Raw genomic sequence first — 20549 nt, 5'->3', positions numbered from 1 at the left:
GCATCCAGGAACAGTGTGGACTCTGACTTCATAGGTGAAACACTGCCTCTAATTTGGCTCCTAATTGGGCTTGATTACATGGTCATTACGAGGAGTTATCTGAACCAGGCCAGGCCAGGCTTCGTGGTGGGGTTGACGCCGCTGCCAGAGCACTGTTATGAAGCCCAGGTAAAGTGTCACTGCGGGGATAAAACCCAGCGGGCCCTCAGTTAAGCGCTGAAATTAAGGCTATTACATTACTGCCGTTGCTGAATCCAATTTCGTGTAATTTTGAAAGAGAGGGGAAGAAGCATAATCACTTAATAAATAACGTTCTTAAAGTATTATGGAGCAGTTATTGAAAACTACCTCGTGCTGTAGATCAGAAGCCTCCAACCTCGACGGCCAACACCAAACCCCAAATATCAACCAACAAAATCTGATACACTCTGTATCAACCGGTTCACACTTGAATAAATCCGATCCTCATGAGAGAAATGTCTTCAAATATGGAAGAAATCATCCCTGAAAAGACCTCCTGACGTTGACCCACAGTTGTTCTGTCTCCTGAGTTAATCTCTCCAATGGCAGAAATTGTGATAATTGGTAAAGTAAATAACTTTTCCTTAACAAAAATACATTTCTTTGCAATAGTAATTTGTCATAATTACCATGCAGCATTTTGTATTATCTAGAACAAGATCAGGCTTCACATTTAAAAGATAAAATGCAGAATAATATGAACCATCTAATTATGATTAGTCAATAAAGGCTCTTTCTCTGGTTTTGCATCTGGGACACTTAAGGAAAACTGTCTTTTATACAACTATGCATCAAACTGAAGTAAAATAATGGCCAAGTCTAAATATATATAGACTTGGCCATTTATGGAATCTTCATCTTAAATCATCATTTAATCCTCTTATCTTTTTAAATTGAAACTTAATCCATCATCTTTAAAACTAAATTTTATGGTTATTTGATTTGCATGTTACACTTTCAGACTGGAAACAAAAATGGAAGCCAATGTGGAAACCTGCTTTCTCTTGAATGGCCACAAGGAGGCGACTATGCAAGTCAATTAAACTTCTTAGTTGATTCATAATATCAGTCAACGTTTTCTTGAAGAGTAAACGGTCTCAGTCACTAGACCCAGATCTTCTTCAACAGGACATGGCATCCATTTTGTACATTATAATCCCATTTATAGTCAAATTGACCATGTATTGGGTCATGGATAGCATGTGACAGCTAGTGTGTCTAATAGCCGTTTTGGTCGCATATGTAGGTGGACGTGCAGTGGACAACCCTCATTCTTCCAAATATGGGTACCTCTGGTTTCTGAAACCAATGTGGAACTGGCCAAAATACAACATTGTGCCCTTCAAAATGGGGGTTCACTACCTAATGGTAGGATAACTGTTGACAGCTGCTTATTTATATACATCCAACAGTATTTCTTTGTTTCTGAAAACGGTTTTGATGACACTGTATTTGGTCTCTACCAACACTGGGGGAGAACTGTCTAAATGTCTGTTTGGCTGTAAAATACTCATATTTTGTCACGCTGCCCAAAATAAAATCCATGCCAGCTTAAGTGTACACTATTTTAAGAACATTTCCGCCACTTAATATCGCTGTTCTGACAGAAAACTGAAGTTTGTGTCGCTTTCGTAAACCACTCTCTCTCCCCCTCAAACCAAAATCCAAAGAGAAAATCAGCAATTTTACATCACAGCACACAGAAGTTGTTGATCCACTGCTGCTTCCATCAAGAAGTTAAAAATGAGACATTTTGTGATGTCAGAGTTTAAAAATCCGTAGTTTGGATTTACCCGAGTGACTGATGTTGACAAAATGTGGCAGCATTAGAGCAAAAGATCCAGTGTCAACACAGGAGGCAACAGGCTAAAAATGAAGATTACCACTATGGACTTTGGTGCAGGAGCGTGAGAGATTTACAACCAAGCATTTTCTTAAGACAACATGCACTTCAAATGGTGCAGATTTTATTATGTGAGCCTTTTGTTAAGCGTCTTATTCCTTGTGTTCCCACTGAAGAACCTCATACTGCTACAACTTGGCAAATCCCTTCAACTTATCTACATATTGTGGAACAAGCGATGTCGTGTTACGGCTCCGACATTCAGTCCAACATGTGTCCGACTCTCCCGTTTCTCAGCTGGCGCTCGTACATGTTAAGTCTACCATTAGCTCTTCGTAATATGTGTGAAAAAGACTCGCATTTATGTCATTCTCCCGGTCCCTGGACAGCCATTACTAACCCAATATCCTGTTTCAGAGAGAGAGAGAGAGAGCCTCCGGCGTGTTGCTCTTGGCCCCCAACCAAATCACAAAAGTATGAAAATTACCCATCAGCTCATGGCCTGCAGCTCTTTAAAAGCCATCAGTGCTCACAGGCCAGAGCTGACTGGCAACGCACAACGCTGCCCGACACCACCAGCGACCGCAAATCCCCCGCTGTCACCTCCGTCTCCTCCCCCTCAGAGGAACAGAGGTCATTTGGAGTTATTTGTAAGGCCTGGTGATTATAGCCGCGCAGAAAAGCCCAGATAAATGGCATTGGCTTCCTCTCACCCTCTTATCAGTTTTCTCATACTCGCCGGCACTGTGTGCTATGACCCCGCCCCCGCTCAGTGTGTCATGCTCAGAAAATAGCCCGACAAGCTGCCTCGGGAGTGTGAGGATGTGACACCAAATGCTTGTAGTATGAATTTCTGTGTGAATTGCTGTGGCTTCGAATGTGTAAACACAAGCGGTCGAGGGACGACGGCAACCTTTGAGAGCTGCATAATTACACGCTCCCACGAGTGACTTGTATTACATGTGACAAAAACCTTTCAATAGAAGAGTCACAAATATTAAAAAGGGACAATTCTGGAATTTTAAAGTGTTTTATAAGCAACTCTTGCATCAAAAAGGATAGAGACACAAGGAATTACATCATTTAGCCACATAACTGAAGGCTCGTCTAATTAAATCTACCCCGCTTAAGACTACAATATATCAAGAACATGTTTCATTAAATCTAATTTTTTGACTGGAAGTGTTAGTTTATAAACCTTTCTCTCTAGTCTGTCTTATATCCAACACGTCTGTGCTGTACCAAACACATTCTTCCACCTTATAAACCAATCTTCTTAGCGGTGCCACATGTTTTTGCTCTGTATTTGGTCTCCACCACGTCTTAAATGGAAATATGTAGCTGTTCAGCAGCTAATTGGTCATGTATGTTGAAACTCACTGAATAAAATCTACACCAACTTAAGTGTGTACAACCTTAAGAATGTTTTCACAGATGTCTTTTCTGACTGAAAACTGAAGTTTGTAAACCAACCACTCACACCAAACTCTATTCAGAAAAGTGATTTTACATCACAGCACACAGGAGTCGCTGATTCACTGCTGCCTCCATACATGAGTTCAATTGAGTTATTTTAAGAGTTCAGTGTCTGAAATCCTTCACAAACGAGGCAGGAGTAGAACCAGCAACTCCTGTGTACCCACAAGCTAAAAATGCTGATTTTCTTAATAGGGTTTGGTGCAAGCGAGTGAGTCGTTTAAAAATGTTCTTTTCCAGTCAGAAAATGGTGGACATATCCAACAGGCTCAGATTGGTTGACCATGTTGAACCTGAACTTTAATTATCTAAAGTTATAGTCCTGCGTGGACCACACTCTCTAGCTGTTTTCAGTCAGGAACCCGACATTCTTCAGCGTTTACAGCAGGAGATTGTTTGGGTGAGATGTGCTCAAAAACAGCAGGAGACTCTCCAGAGAACCTCTGTGGACATTTGCGTTCGCACATGAAGCCCCTCTGAACAGGCTCTGAAGAATGTCTGGACTTCAGCTTCAGAGAGATGTCACTGACGCTCGACGAGGCTTTAACCTCACGAGACAAGTGCAAAAAAAGAGATGAGTAGTCGTCGGTGTGATTTTTAAACGAGTCGAGTGTGATTAATGCTGCTTTTCTTCACTCGGAGTGAACCAATTAATCAAGCTCTTTATTCAAACTAACAGAAGAGCAGCGTCATTCCGGGGCCTTCCTGGGAGAGACCGCGGTATTCACCAGACCCTCGATGACAGAGCCATCAGTGCGTTGCGTTCAGGTGCTGCCAGTGTCGGCTTACACTCGTTAAAGAACGCGTGGACATTTGAGTGGCAGCTGGTATCACACCAGGAACCGGGCTTTCACTAAAACAGATGCTTGCCTTTATGAATTATGGCATAACCTCAGTGCTAGACATTTTTTGGGTTACCCGGCTTTGCCAGGAATGACTTGGAAGTGATGTATGTGTATGTGTGTGTGTGTGTGTGTGCGTGTGTGTGTGTGATGAGGTCCGCTGAGAGAAACCGGATGCAGAATGAATCACTTTTTCTGTGTCCACTTGTGGTCTCCGCGTGGTTTCAATGTTTTCCAATGTTTCGACTGCTGGTCATTGAAATGGCTTCCTTTGAAATCGAATAGTCCCAGTTAGCGCTGTGTGATGGTTTTACTTGGCGTTTCACCTCCATGTGTATGAGGTCACTGTCAGTCACAGAGGCATGAAACTTCTGTTAATCCCCATGTGTGCCTGTGTGTGTGTGTGTGTGTGGGTTCTTGTAATTATTACCTCTTTAAATGCAGGATTTTTACGCTAAATTTAACAGCTTCCACTTTGTCGTGATGGTTAAATGGCTTGTTGCTGGGAGATTGGGGGCTGTCTACACTGCCCCTTACTGTCTGTTACTGAAAAACAACCCTTGTAAGATCAGGGCTGGCTGACCAGGAGTCCTTAAGAGTCAGGAGGTCTCTCGAGAAACCGTTAGATATTCAACGTGGCGGAGGCGGCGAAAAAAGAAGCAGAAAAAACCACTGTCCTCAGACAGTGGAAGAGGAAATGACTGTGACCAAGCGAGGGGCCGTATCAGAGTAAGCATCGGACAATGCCAACCGGCATGGACACAGCTCCACGGCTTGTGTTTGCCAGGTCAGGAGAGGGTAAAAGGAGGCGGAGCATCAGTGGTGATGGATGGATGTTCACGGTGGTATCGTGAAAATACACACACAAGACCTAATAGACTGCAGGAACTGGTTAAGTTTAAGGCCAGGGATTTAATTGTGGTTAAGTTTAGGTTAAAGTTAGGCATTACCTGGTTATAGTTAAGGTTGAGGATAACAGTTTGTTCAGGCTGCACAACTGAATGGAAGTCAATGGAGAGGAACAGCTGCGCAAACCTGGTATACAGTAGAGTATGATGATCAAGAGGAGCTGCTGGTCTGTTACGGTGTGTTATACTCCAGCGCCCTCCTGTGGCAAACTAAATATATGTTTATGTGAGTTACTCACTTGGTGCTTCTCAAAGTGATGGAAGGATCCTCCAAGATCTGAATTTCAATGATGTTTTGTCATCTAGTTGGGGGCAGGTCATCAAAAGGAGGCGCTAGAGTGTCCCCCTACCTGTTCAACATCGAGAGAAATCACAAAGTCTTTCACTGAAAAACAATTGTAAGATGTGTGTTTTTGTTAAATAAGCAAGGTAAATATGATATAGCTGGTGAGTTAAGTGTATTATCTACAATAAAAATGTTAGTTTAAAGTGTTCAATGTTATCTAAGGTTGCTGAGAGGTGACATACTTCCTGTCCTCCGTCCAAAGACTCAAATGGATCCTTTAAATTCTACAAAAGACTGACTTGTTCATACTTTGGTTCCAAGGAAACTCCAGATATTTAAACACCAAAAGTGACAAAGCCTCTTGAATGAGAGTTGAAACATCTTCAACTGAAGATTAGAAACTCACAAAATCCCACCATTTTTAACCCAAAATGTAGTTATATCGTTATACTTCTCACAAAATGATATAATGATATAACATTATCTTGAGCATAAGTCTTGAATTAACAGCTTTTTCAAACTTTATAATGGCCATTTCTGAATATCTATGACATAAACATGACCATTTTGTGCATCTATTTGTACGAGGGAAAAACAGACATTTTAGGATATTGTTTTGAGGTTATCGTCATTTCTTCACAATTTCTTTCAGAATTTTAGGAACCAAACAAGTCATCAATAATAAAAAATACATATATATTTGCAGCCCTTCAGGAGATTTCCAAGAGCAAACCAATAATTTTCAGTTGAACCTCCTCAAACTTTCACGTCATTTATCGAGTCAATGTGTCTGGTTTGTGATTTTAATTTTTAGTCATGTTAAAATTTTATTTTCTCAAAACTCTCTAAATAACAGCCCCCAGAGCCACAAAAGTCAGTCTACAGTAAACGTTTGACAGGATAAGTAGGGAAGCCTCCGTCTCTGACACGTAAAATGGACCTCTCATCATCATCTACAGCTGAAATCAAACCCTGCCACAGGTTTTTGGTAGCTGTTCTCACATAAACTGTCAACGTAATTGCATGTTGTTAAGAGCCGTTACCACAACCAGCTACAGTATTCCGACACAAACTCAAACTAAAGCCCAGAGTAAGACCGGATTTACAGCGGCCAGTGACCTACAACAGCCAAGCTGTTCAGACTTTGTCCTTTTAAAAAGGCACCAAACATTTTCCTGCACAAAATATGATGGAAATCAGCCACTTTACATGACAAACACCTGTTGAAGCAGTATCTCCAAATGTATACATGACATGTACAGCTGTTTTATCTGAATGAAATCACCATAACATGCAAATATACATTATTTCTGTGGTGATAGCAAATGCATCTCTTTGGTTGGCATGTCCTGAAACTACTGTAATTAAAATGATTTACAGGTGTTCATTAGCGCTGCAACAACTGTTCAATTTTGATTATCAGTAAATAGGTTTGAGTGTTTTTTCAATTATTCAGCTGCTTGAATGTGAATATGTCTGGTTTCTTTGCTCATTAAAACTGAAATCAAAACTGGAGAACATCATCATGCCCAGGTTTGAAAAACACAAATCAACGTCTTCTGAGATTTTAAGGACCGGACCCATAAAATAGATGTAAAATAAGTAAAGGGCTTGCATAAACATTAAATGTAGTATTCTAGATGCCAAAAAGTAATTTTCTTGGCCCCTATGCTGTGGCTGAAACGTTAATTTTGCTTAAAAACCACTTGGTTTTTATTTGTATTTAGAATTCTTTAAACGTTCCATTCACATAGATACAGGTATTTCAACATGGTGGGACAGTAGTTCACAAACGTTGCGTTGGAAAATGCTGTCTAATGGTAAAAAGCTAAAGCCAAAGCAGTGAACATATTCCTGTTAAGTTGTAATCAACTTGTGTACATTTCATTACACGAGTCCTGCGTTCAGCCCCGTGGATAGTATACTCAAGCACAGGTGAACACTACTCAGACACACCTTATTCTAAGTATAATACATGTTAAGACTCACCTTGAACGGTCTTCAGTTCTTCTTGACTGTCTCTTGATGAGCTGCCATCGCTGATAATACAACCGTTGTGGTTTATTTTATTATTTTATTTGTTGTGGAGGAGAAAGTTAGCATCCACCGTAGGTGGCTTAATAGCCTGCTGTGTGTTGCGTTCAATGTCCTCTCGTACATTGTAAACGCCGGTTCTAAACAGAAACAATACGCCTATTTCATTCTCGCTCATTTTAAATCGTTGAACATCTTTTTTTATTCAGTGTTGTCTTAGTATTTTCGATATATTAGTTGATAATAAAAAAAAACAACGTTTGAATTCACCCTTTTTCACTTTTCACGAAAAAAACATGCTAATTTTCCTCTATGGAGTTTGGCGTGGGAGAGAAATCGAGAGAAATGTGTTGTCTGACTGTGAGATAACACAGCGGATATTTTATTAACCTATTATAGACTCAAGCAGGTGTCGATGTTTTCAGGTAAGTGTTTTCGTTGACTAAAATCTGTTTTTCCTGGTTTCCCTGCTGGTAGCATTTCTATGACTCAGCTAAAACATGCTAACTTTCGCTATGGAGTCTGGTGTGGAACAGTGATTGGTTTACAAGTTTCAGTTTTCGGTTGTAAAATGCTGTCTGTTGGTGAGATTAAGCAGGGAACATTATTTTTACTTATTAAAGACTTAAGCAGGTACATATTTTTTTCGTCAAGTCGTTTGTTTAATGGCTAAAATCTCTGTTTATACTTGTGTCTTTGCTGGCAGCCATTGTGGGAGCTAAAAGTGCCAATTTTCTCTATGGGGTTTGGTATGGGACATTGAGCGGTTTACAAACTTCACTTTTCAATGTTGTTTAATGGTAAGATAAATTAGTTAACATATTCTGAAGTTTTCGTAGACCTAAGCAGATATTTGATAAGTGTTTTATTTAGTGTGTTTTTTTGTGTCCCTGTTGGCAGCCATTTTGTGAGTGAGAGTGCATTTAAAATGCTAATTTTCTTTGTGGAGTTTGGTGTGGGAGAGTGAGTAGAATTAAAACTTCTGTTTCCAGTTGCAATATGTGGTCTATTAGTAAGATAAATTAGTGAATATAATATTGTGGCAAGTAAAATATTGGGTAAAAAAAGTTTTCGCTGGCAGCCATTTTATGAGAGTGAGGGACTTTCGCACTCCCATGCAACCTGATATTGCTCAACCTTTCTTTTTTATATATATATATATATATATATATATATATATATATGTATATGTGTGTGTGTGTATATGTATATATATACATATATGTATGTATCACAGGTTCATACTTTATTTGCAGTAAACACAGAACAGGCCTGATCCTGGATTGTGTTTTCCCAATGTCCACCTCCCATTATCTCCATCATATCAACAGTTGAGCGGCTGCTTTGATTCTGAAATGGAAAAGGAAAAAAAACCTGCATCATTTCTCTTTGCTCTGTCATCTTAATCTTCAAAGTCATTTCGGATGCTTCTGGACAATCTACATGACTCATGCCTTCTGGTCCTCACACACATGTTGTCTTTGGAGGTTTTCTCCGACACATGAGACAAAAGACGTCAGAGAAAACATTTGATGTTGTGTAGCCTTAAATCCTATTTTTTTTTTATCACATCCAATATGAGCAAACTGAAGACATCACACAGACTTTTATCAACTTTACTGTATCCAAATTCTGAATTATGATAATGGTGTGACAACACTCTGAACCCTGGATGTTTATTTATATTTTTTATTTCTGATCAATTCATAAATAATCAATTTTCAATCAATTTTCTGATCCAAAAAGCGGGGGGGAAAGCTGTGCTGAATGAAACGAAGAACATGTTTATATTTAAAGCATTGATGCTTACGGACCATCACAAAGTCTAATGGCACACTAGTGCTGCTGCTCTGGGGCCAAACCTGGTAATCACATCCTTCTGAATCTCATGTACAGACTATCGTTGCCAAAATCTCAAACTGCTCTTGTTAAATTAATAAAATTGGGGTTTTCTTGTAGGTTTTTAAGACATGTTTCCTTCTGGAAAATGAAGATAATGCCTGATATTTTAAACTCAAACACAAACTTTTATTAAATGTGTTAAATCATTCAAATTAAGCTTCTTCTACGCCTTTAAACTTGTCTGTACAAACATTGTAGTCCCACTGGTGCTATGTTTTTATAAACACCCAACATTATTGCGTTAGTGTCCTCTCCAACAGTGTTTTTCTATAATGTGGTTGTTTGTCTCCCCCATGTGTCGTCATGTTGTAAGTGTCCAGGCTGGCCATGGTTGACCCAGTTTCCTGACACACACACACACCTGTCTCTCATCATCATCATCATCCGGATTGCGACTCATCAGCGACCTGCCTTTAAAGCCCCTGGGTTCTCCACATCTGTCTTCACAGGTTTGTAGTGGATTTTTCTGTGTTAACGTCTTGGTTAAACCCTTTGCAAGACTGGAACCTTTTCCTTTTCTTGATACTTATGTGATTTCTATCAAATAACTGCTGTCTTTGCTCATAGTTTAGCCATTTACAAACAACTGCTGAACCATGGCCAACTTGTCTTTTGTCTTCCAATTTTCCTGTGTCTGAATTGTTGCTCCAGTGTGAAATTATTATCATTTGACAGAAATTGAAAACAATAAATACGTAAATCAAGCGTACAATCACCTGATTGTATTAATTGCTTTACTTTATCCCAGAATGAGCTTTTTATATTTACTCTGTTATTCAGGTCATTCACGATTTGGACCACCATGTTTTTACAGTAGCCTACAATGGACAAACTACATTTCTTTTGGGTTTTGATGCTAGGCTCCATAAGTTCTACAACATTTTACATAAAAATTATAACATAAAGAAAGCTTGTTTTTTAGAATTGTCTTCAGCCCAAGAAGGGTGAGATTAAAACTTATTATGAAAAATAACTTAAAAAAAAAAAAACTAAACTATAATGTTAAAAGGTAATCTTTCAGACATATCTTTTTTTACTTTAGCTTTCTGTTAATCCATTGAAATGTTTGTTTTATCATTTTATTGTATTTCCTTACAGTTTTAGTGCTGTTTTTGTGTTTTATTGTGACTTTTAAATCAGTGATGTTCACTGTTTATTGCAGTTTTGCATACACACATATATTCAGGTGTTTTTTCTTCTTTCTTTCAACTTCAACTCCCTGAAACTCACACAGAACAATAGGTGTCAGTCAGTGAGTAGGTGGAGGAACTTGCAGGGATCAAAGGGTCACATCCAGGTCGCTGCAGTATATGCAGTCTCCTTAGTGACGGCCAAACTTTGCGTTGCCATGGCAGCGGGGAACACACAATCAGTTCAACTCTGAATAGCAGCAGCAGCATGGAGGAATCTGCTGCTGAGGAGAAACAAGACAAAAGGGTGGATTTTATTGGCGAGTGCGTGCTGAAGGCTCTGAGGGTGAAGAAGGACGTTTGGCAGAAGTGCGTGTCCAGTGATGACAACAGACAGCACGTGCAGGAGTTCCTGGACAGAGTGGCGAAGAGGACGCTGGTGTTTTCTGTGGCCCCTGACGGACTCCTGCAGGCCACGGACTCCTTCGCCGCCGCCACCGCCTCCGTGTCCAGGGGCAGGACGGTGAACTTTGTGAAGCGGAGCGACGCAGTGCTGACTGTGGACTCCATGAAGGAGGAGCTGAACATGTGGAGCTGCTCCGCTGCGGCTCCACAGCTGCTGTGTGCTGTGGACAAGGTAGTACACCACAATGACCACTAGAGGCTCTGAGGGATTTTGCAGTTAACACATTTACTTAAAGTGATAGCTTTAGGTCATTTTATGAGTTACTGACACATAGAGCTTCCAGATCTCTCCAGATCAGTGCCCCCTATGCTGAGAACCTCTGTTACACAGGCTCGAACCATCGGAGTGAAAACATGGGGACACGAGGGAAATTCTGTTCTGTTTTCCTTGTTTTCATATACTGTCTTCAATTTAAAAAAATATCAAATTCTTTAACCTGACTGGAAAGTTTCTGTATCTGTGGAAGTAGCCTTTTGTATGTATTGCCGGTAACCCTAACCCTTAATATGAGATTAAATATAAAAAACTAGCACCACACATCCACAGACACTACAGTGTACAAACTTTTTAACTCTTATTTCCCTAAAAACATTGGCAGGTGTTGGCCCCGCTGCTCTCCAGCAGGAAGACGCACCACACCGACATGCCAAAGGCGGTGAACAAGGATTTCTTACACCACGTCCACTCACTGAAGAGCAGCGTGTTTGTGGTGTCGGGCCAAGTCCAAGGCCGGACCCTGCTGCCGCTACCTGCCGGCTCCGAGAGAGTGGAGGCAGTCGCCCCGGAGACGGACAAAAGGTAAACAAACAGCGGGGGCGTGAAGGTTTGGTGTCATCACGCGTCATTTCTCCCACTTGTCGCCTCCTAATGGTTTATAAAAAAAACACCACAGGAGCGTGGGAGCAGTGGACAGTGGCCTCATCTACGCCTTGGAGTCCACGGTGATCGAGTGGAGCCATCAGATCTGTGGCGTCCTGAAGAAGGACTCCTCCGAAGCTCTGCTGGGAGGCACGAACCCCACACCTCACACTGAGCTGCTCTTCTGGAAGAACAGGTCAGCGCCTCCATTATTACACACTCAAAGCATTCACTGGCAGCTCCTGAGAAAAACACACTCCGTCCCAGCGACTCGACTCGCTGGGACCATAAATAACACATGGTCCCTGCGGGAGAGCAAAGTTGTTTTTTTCTAAGTTTCTGGCTGATGACACTAATTGTCTGATTCTCAGAACCATCGTGGGACGAAAGTAACTCGGAGCATCATCTTATTTTCTAGTTAATAATGTCATCAAGTTTGTCCTCCATATAAACATGACAAATGTGTTTGTTCTCCTTGTCTGACACTTGTCTGGGAGATATTCTCATCTAAAGAATTCAAACTCAACCTGGATGGTGTTAAAAACCAATTATGTATCTAAAGCTGAATTCATCGACAACTATTTCTATGATTCTATTAGTAACTTTATATTAAAGTGGATATCTTTGGTCAGTTTTCCACTTTTTCTTTAAATTAATGACCCAACAACTAATCATTTTTTCAAAAAGAGTAGAAAATATTCACTATTTTTAGCCCTAAATCTGTTTTTTTGGACGATTTAGTCAATATTTATATGGATACTTGTTTTAGTTCATGCAACGAGACTTTTGAACGTCACAGAACATAGCATTTGACTGGTGACATCTTCATCGACACCCGCAGACTTAACATGATTAATGTAATTATCTAACTATTCTAAACTTACACTGAAACACAGAGCATTTATTGCTGTTTTTTCCACTACTATGTTTAAATGTACAGTATATACAGAGGGTATAAGAATGTGCAATAGCTTTTTTTTCAGCACAACCAAGGCAATCTGGTGTTCATGTACAACTACAGTGGGGTTTTGTTTTTGATTTTTTAAATTGTTAATACACTATTTTAACATGCAGTAAATTGTCAGATGTTGAAAGTTATTCTGGAAAAATGGAAAAAAGAACTTACTCACACTACATTTTTCTGGCCCTTTTTCTAGTTAAAATAAGCACAAAAAAAGTCCAGATGGACATTTTTAGGTGTTAAAGGGTTCATTAAAAACTTTAAATGTCCTCTGGTGGTGGAGTGGCTCAGTGGTTAAGACCCTGCCTTGTGTACCAAAGACATCATGGTCGCAAGTTCGATTCCACCCCTGGCTAATTGTACTTGATTCGATTGTAAGTCGCTTTGGATAAAAGCGTCTGCTAAATGACATGTAATGTAATGTAAAGGGATCTTGTTTTTTTTCCACTTGAAGATATGCAGATCTGGAGGGTCTCCGCTCCCAGTTAACCTCCTCAATGGCGACTCAGATGGCGACACTGTTGGAAGCCGTGGAGAGCTGTTATTCCCCTGCGTTAACAAACATGCGGCAGGATGTTCTTGCAGGTAATCGACCCACACATCTGACACAGGAGGAGAAAAATGTAATTGCGCTTGAGCTCTGAAGTGCAGCTCGTGTCTGGTTGAGGGATGATTTATCCACTGCGTTCTTTTCCCCACTCGTGGGGTATCACGGTTGATCTGATCTGACGTTGACGGCACCCTTCACTCCTCCAGCGCTGATGGAGGCAGAGGACATCTGCGCCTACCTGAAGCCTCTGCAGCACTGGTTTGAGGACATGGAGAGCGCGGAGTTCCCCGAGATCAGGCGTCAAATCGGACCTCTGATGCACATGGTGTGTCTGGTGTGGGCCAACTCCAGGTACTACGATGACCCGGCACGACTCATCGTCCTGCTGCAGGAGACCTGCAACTTCCTCATACAGCAGGTCAACAGCCGACAGTCCTTGATCGATGAATCACTGTGAAGAGTTTGTCTTTTATAGTTTCCTCCTTGAGGGAATCACATTTTTAAACATATTAATAAATGAATGTCTTTCATTTATTAATATGAAAGACATTGACCCCAAATGTGGAGTAACGTTTCATACAACCAGAGGGGGCGTATATGACGGTTCAAAAACAACTTAAATCACACCAAATCACTGTTGTTACAACTTTTTTTTACTTGTTTTTCACATTAATCTGATTGTTTTCTCAAGTAAATGCTCATTATTTTGGTCCAAAATGGTGACAATACAATTGATTTGGCAGTCTATTTATTATTGATTAATCAGATAACTGTTGCAGTTCTAGTTGTGATGTATGTACTGTACTGTACTGTATAACAATAGGAAAACATACACACAAGGTCCGTTCCATGAGACTTTATCATGCTAGAATGGTTTTAGGTGCTTGTAAAGATAAGATAGTTTATCATCTTCATACAGACGAACAATTCTAATATAAAAAAGTGTGACAGTTAGTGTAAATCATCCAGTTTTGAACTTTAAGGGGGGAAGCAAAGCGTTAGGCTATATTATCTTGTTACATTACATGTCATTTAGCTGACACTTTTATCCAAAGCGACTACAAGGGAGTTGAGTTACAAGCTGCCAGGGGTGGAGTTGAACCGGTGGCCATGATGTCTCTGCACACAGTGGTCTTAACCACTGAGCCACTCCACCCCATCTTTATCGTCACATGTCACATTAGCACATTAGCACATTATAGATTTATCATGGAGTGGCAAAACATGTTATTGAACGGTTTCATCTTTGCTGCCAAATCTTTTTCTTGAGTTTTTCCTCCTGGCTCTTGCTCAAAGTGAAACTGATCAAGAAATATTTATGATTAATTCTTTGTTACATGAGTTCTTTGCCTGTTACTGTCACAGCAGACAAGTCTAACAAAGAATAAGGCCATTAAATTGGAGTTAAATTAAACTTTATGGCAAACGTATCTTGTAGATTCTTCATTGATGTGAGAACTTCCTTGAACATGTTGTAGCATGAAGTGTTGGATATTAAATTGAAGCCAAACTTACAATTACCCTCTCCTCCAACATTATTGTGCATCTTCTCTGCAACACCAGGCGCAGGTCTACCTAGTTCCAGAGGAGCTTCTGAGAGGAGAAGTTCCAGAGAGTCTCTTCAAGGTGAAGACCAGCCTCGAGGTCCTGCAGCTCTTCAGGAGCACCTACGAGGACCGCAGGGCAAACCTGAGCCAGTACCAGAGGGGCGAGCGCTTGGTTAAGCCCTGGGACTTTTCCCCACATTTGGTGTTCGGTAGATTCGACAGCTTTGTGAATAGAATTGAGACCATAAAGGTGAGAAATCAATCCAAATGCTACACACAGACTGTTTTATAAATGAAACCAGATACAGTGGACTGCCTGTCCCTGTCTCTGTCTTTTTTTAGGATGTCCTGTTAACAGCTGTGGACCTGCTGAAGCTCGAGAAAGTGGTGATTGGAGGGGTCAGGGGTCGAGCCCTCAGCCATCAGGTCCAGCAGATCTATGAGGAGTTTGTTGATTTGTACAAAGTCTTCACAGAGAAGCCACACGACTGCTTGGACCTGGACAACAGGGTACGTGCAGAATGTTAAGCCTCATTTATACTTTTTTGTAGTTGTTATTTTATCAAAATGATCTATTATCAAACCGACAAAACAGACAAGTCTTTGTTTAAGTGGTGGCCTGAGTCAATTGTGAACGTCACACCTGCTGTTTTTAAGTTTCGTCAGGATGAAAACACTGAGGGTTTCACTCAAGAAAAATGCGCTCTCATTTCATTGAACAACGTCTGGAGTCACTTTTTCACCTTGATGATCACGTCTGAATTCGTCTCAGGTCGCGCCCTCGCTTTCTTTGTGTCTCGCAAATATCACCGCTGCCCCGTCACTCCAGCGTCTGTGCAGCAAATTGTTTTTTTTCTCTCTCTCTTCCTTCTACCTAAAATCTGTACTTGCTAAACCAAAGATGTTTCTGAGCCGGAGCAAGAAAAGTAATTTATTTCTTGCTTGTAAGAGCGAGTCAGTGTTCCCCTCTGGATGACTGTGAGTCAGTGAGATATGGAAAAGAAAAAATAAATAGAATATGTGGTGGTGGCTCTGCTGTGTGCTGTTGTGGTTGTCGGTGTAGCTGAGCTATCTGCCCTGCAGGAGTTTGAAGAAGATGTGAGGGAGTTGAAACGGAGGGTGGACGACATCGAGCGGCGTCTGGGAGCCATCTTCTGTCAGGCCTTTGATGGTTCCTCTGGACTGGACTGTGCCTTCAAGGTCTGTGGAGTTAATCTCTCTATTTCTCTCTCTCTCTCTCACACACACACAAATAAACAAACATAAATCACAAACGAGTGTTAAAGAGACCCCCATTATCTGTTTTGTGCAGGTTCTTGACATGTTTGGGAGCCTGCTGGAACGCAGCTTAGTGGCGGCAGATGCTCTGGAGCGATACCCTCTCCTCGTCGCCGCATTTGACAAGGAGCTGGACGACTGTAAAGTCATCTGCAACAGACACGTGCGGCTCGCAGAGGAGCTGGGTGAGACTCATGACGACGATCGCGTCACATGAGCATAAATGAGCAGAGTTTCTGCTAAAATGATGACTCTGACGGGTGTAATTATAGAGAGAGATGCACCAATACCACCTTTTTAGGACTTCTTAGTACAAGTACGATTTCTAAAACACTGATTGGACATGTTTCAACACATTTATGGGCCACTGGAGTCCATCAGTTAAGCACAAATTCATCTTTTTGCTGTTTAAATATACACAGTGTCCTCCAGGAATATTTCTTATTTCTGCTGTTAAAGACGAGGGTTAAAAGATTAAAAGATTTCTTTCCAAATATTTACATCCAGATATGTTCAACCACTCAAAGGATTAGCCTCCCATTTTGGAATTAAGATAAGATGATAATAATACTTTCTGCTATACAAGTCTATAGCAGAATTCCGACTTCTAACTACAACTGGAACAAGCCGTAAGTCCTGAGACGGTTAAAGCTACATTAGGCTACATTTTTGTTGTTCAAACAATAATTCAACAATTATTTTATATTCCATTAAAAAACAAACAAAAGAAAGTCCAAAAAGGTTCAAATTAAACACTTATATCATTCATATTTAGGTAAACTGACAGTGTCCCCTACTGGTGACCAGATGTGTCCCCTGCTAAGTAGGGAAAAGTACAAATAGAAAACATATTTATGTGTAGCTTGTTTCATCTCTGCCAATAAACCCTCTTGAATGTTACACACTGGATCTTAAAAAGACGTTTTTGACATGGGATTTTCATTTGTCTGCAAGTGTTTTCTGTTTTTGGTAAAACCTCAGTGATGTCACTTCCTCCTCAGGTTCATCTCCCGTGAGTAAGAACATGCCACCGGTGGCCGGAGGACTGCGCTGGGTCCAGGAGCTCCACAAACGCATCCAGACTCCCTTCAACAAATTCAGACACGTCCCGTACGCGTGAGTTTCTTCTTCTTCTTCTTCTTCTTCACCTGACACCGCACAGACCCGTCCGTCTCTGTGATGCAGAGACGCAGATAAGAAAATGAAGCCGTTTGCAGAGACAGTTGTGTTGTATTGTGTTGTCAGGGACAATTTTAAAAGGTGCTCGTAAAAAAGTGATTGTGTTGTGGAATATTGGACAGTAAAAAGTTACAACTCGAGTCTCATCTTCTCCGCAGGTGTCTGCAGTCGACGGAAGGAGCCAAGGTCATTGAGAAGCACGAGGAGATGATGCAACTGTTGGACAGGTGTGTGTCTCTGTGTGTGTCTCTGTGTTACTCCACATGTCATCAGTCTCAGAAGTTTCTATAAGTGAATCAAGGAGCAGATAAAAAATGAAACAGAATCACAGACAGAGACGTCACCTTCTTACTCGACTGTAATCTTTTTCTTTTATTATTATATTGTGTGTTTTTTAGCTTTAACTAAAGTGCTTTCCAGATCAGCATATGAATACAGAAGAAAATGAAAGAAGACCATAAAGAAAAAGGCATTTTCTTCCCCCTGCCTAAATCCTCCAGAATGACAAAGTAAAATTAAGAAAATTAGAGCGCACCAAGCAGCATGTATACAAAAATTAAATGGTCTACCTCGTTCCAACTACATGTTAAAATAAATAAACGAGTAGAAATAGAAATAAATATTGAAGTTGGTATAAAACCCAGGTAAACTACAAAAAGTAGAATAAAAATAAATACATTTTAAGACAAATATGAAAATTTAGATAAAAACCCAGGTAAATGCTATTAAAATAAGAGCAAAACATAACTATACATCTGATGTAAAACACTATTAAAACTAAAATAAAAAAACAAAAGTTAACAATAAACATAGACTCTTGGATAAAACCTAGATAAATGGTTTAACAATTAGTGCATTAATAATGACGAAATTGGATTAAAAAACATGAGAACATGTTATAAAAGTGTGTTCTTAATAAAAGCTTTAAAATGACCGGAACGAGACGATCGCATGAATCAGATTTCAGCTCCTTTTTCCTCAGACTCCGTTCTTAAAGTCAACATTTGTGCTTTTTGACATCGGAGCGTGATTTATGTTCTCATTACTGCGGCCACTGCTCTGCAGATTATTTCACTGGATTCCCGTAATCCCATGTGTTCTGTTGCTGACTCAATGACGCCAAGTGAGAAATGGTCTCTTTGGGTTTTTTTTCACCCAGCATCAGAAGCTGCGAGACGACGATGACTTTGTTTATACGCAATCAAAGTGAATTATTATTATTATTATTATTATTATTGTTGTTGTTGTGTATTATTAGAGGCAAAAAGACAGAGTTTGGGCATTTCTTTCAAGAATGAAACAACAAACGGAAGCTTCAGCATCTCACTGATCAATAACTTTAATCTGGCAAAATCATTTTGGGGATAAACTCATATTTTCAATTTTTTTTTTGTGGAGGAATTTGCATTTTTATGTGTTTAAACAGCTCCATAGCTGTTTAAAACGTCTTAGTTTCACACACAGTTCTTCCAATGTTGATGAAATTTGGTCTACGTGTTGCTCTCATCTTTCCAAACAAATTTCTGATTTACTTACATTAGCCTCGCCCACCTGGAAGTCAGCCATTTTGTGCAAATTTGGAGCAATTTTCAACGTCCACTGTCTAATAAGTGAAACACAACAGACTTTTACTAAGTTTTTCTATAGCTAATGACAATCTTTGCAAAATGAGCATAATTTATGGTCTACATACGAACATCTGATTAAAATACAATGGTTTTATAATAATAAAAATGCTTGAATTGAACAATTAAATGGAAGAGCGGTAAAATCTGCAGTTTTGTGTTTTCACTTATACAATTTAAACAAAAATAATGTATAAACGTGTAAATAGGTCACCCAAAAACAAAAAAAACCCAACCCTTTTGAATTAGAATTAGCAGCGTTTACCAAGTTTAAAATGTGCAAACTTAAATATACTATACTATATATTATATACTATAAATAATGCCAGTCAGTACAAAAAATTGGGCCAAATTATTTACTTTTTTGTTTTGTGTTATTTTTTAAGTGACTAAGTTTAGTCCAAAATAATATACAGAGGGAAGTATGAATGTTAAAACATTCCAAAAACTTCCCCATCCCAGCTTTAAAAAGTGGTTAAAAATAAACTTCCCACAAAAAAGACTAACAAATAAGGTGAATAATGAATAATAAAGCATTAATAAGACAGTAACATAATAAAATAATTACTCAAGCAAGACTTGACATGGATTTATTCACTTTCTATCGCCACACTGTTTAACACCAAGTTTCTTCGTCTAAGGTTTAAAAAGTGGTTAAAAGTGACTAAACAAACAAGTGAAAAATAAATAATGAAGTTATGATAACACAAAACTAAAATAAAATGTGTAATAAAGTAATAGTTCTATCCCAGCTTAAAAAAATGTGAGTAAATGGCGTATAAAACTGAAAGTTAGTGAAGTTATAAGTAACTTTGGACAAGTTCAGTCATTTTGTGAAATGAGATGCAGACACGAGACAAACAACCATGTTCTTTACACGTCATCATCATCATCTAACCAGAACATTACATTACATTACATTATGTCACATGACACAAGAGCTAGAAGTAAGTAAGAGCTTCAAGTAAGCCAAACTATGAAGTGCTAGTCATAAGTTCGATGTATAAGCAAGTTTTTTGTATTTTTTTTTTGTCGTCGAGGTAGAGTCGGAAGAAATGTGTTTTTAGTCGGCGGCGGAAGATGTGGAGGCTTTCCGCTGTGTTAACATTAGAAAGATGAACACAACAATTCTCTACCCTCAGAAACTACACTGCTGGTTATATTATCATCATCATCATCGTATTGTTATTATTATACACATTCCAGTCAGGCAATGGTTGGGGCGTTCTCATTTACTCACTCACTCATTCATTCATTACCCACTCACAGACAAAATGTGGCGTGATTTATGGCTGTGACCGAGGTGTTTGATTGCCTCTGTGTCCGCGGTGCCACCGTCAGGAAATGAAGCCTCGCAGCAGAAATCCAATAAGGAGCTCACGCACTTAAGTCGTCGTCATAATCCCAGGCTGTTTACAGATTGATATAGCAGCGCGGGGGCCTGACATAGTGTCTGTTCCCACACTGTAACACATGAATCAGCGTTTATCCTCATACTACACACACACACACACAGGCTTTCATGTTAAAGCTACTTTCTCTCCGCACTTGTTTCTTTTGATTCATTCTGTTGTCAAACCTCAGAGAAAAAGTGGAAAAAAAGAAAATGGCTCAATCATCTGTCTGTTGTTGCGTTAATGTTC

The 20549-nt window shown here is 39.8% G+C and overlaps 1 protein-coding gene across 1 annotated transcript in view; it reads left to right on the top strand.

Moving 5' to 3' along the window:
* Positions 1–9675: 9675 nt before the first annotated feature.
* Positions 9676–20549, top strand: part of LOC122759448 (dynein axonemal heavy chain 9-like) — a 132213-nt gene continuing 121339 nt past the window's right edge. The window contains exons 1-12 of the mRNA XM_044014335.1: positions 9676–9761; positions 10547–11079; positions 11507–11706; positions 11801–11962; positions 13182–13312; positions 13484–13695; positions 14841–15074; positions 15167–15334; positions 15908–16024; positions 16137–16287; positions 17104–17218; positions 17440–17508. Coding sequence (XP_043870270.1) covers positions 10711–11079; positions 11507–11706; positions 11801–11962; positions 13182–13312; positions 13484–13695; positions 14841–15074; positions 15167–15334; positions 15908–16024; positions 16137–16287; positions 17104–17218; positions 17440–17508 — 1928 coding nt within the window. The 5' untranslated portion in view covers positions 9676–9761; positions 10547–10710. The remainder of the gene's footprint in view (positions 9762–10546; positions 11080–11506; positions 11707–11800; positions 11963–13181; positions 13313–13483; positions 13696–14840; positions 15075–15166; positions 15335–15907; positions 16025–16136; positions 16288–17103; positions 17219–17439; positions 17509–20549) is intronic.

This window comes from Solea senegalensis, linkage group LG18, assembly GCF_019176455.1.
Source record: "Solea senegalensis isolate Sse05_10M linkage group LG18, IFAPA_SoseM_1, whole genome shotgun sequence".
Classification (NCBI taxonomy): domain Eukaryota; kingdom Metazoa; phylum Chordata; class Actinopteri; order Pleuronectiformes; family Soleidae; genus Solea; species Solea senegalensis.
The sequence above is the reverse complement of the archived record's forward strand: the minus strand, read 5'-3'. Positions and strand labels throughout refer to the sequence as shown.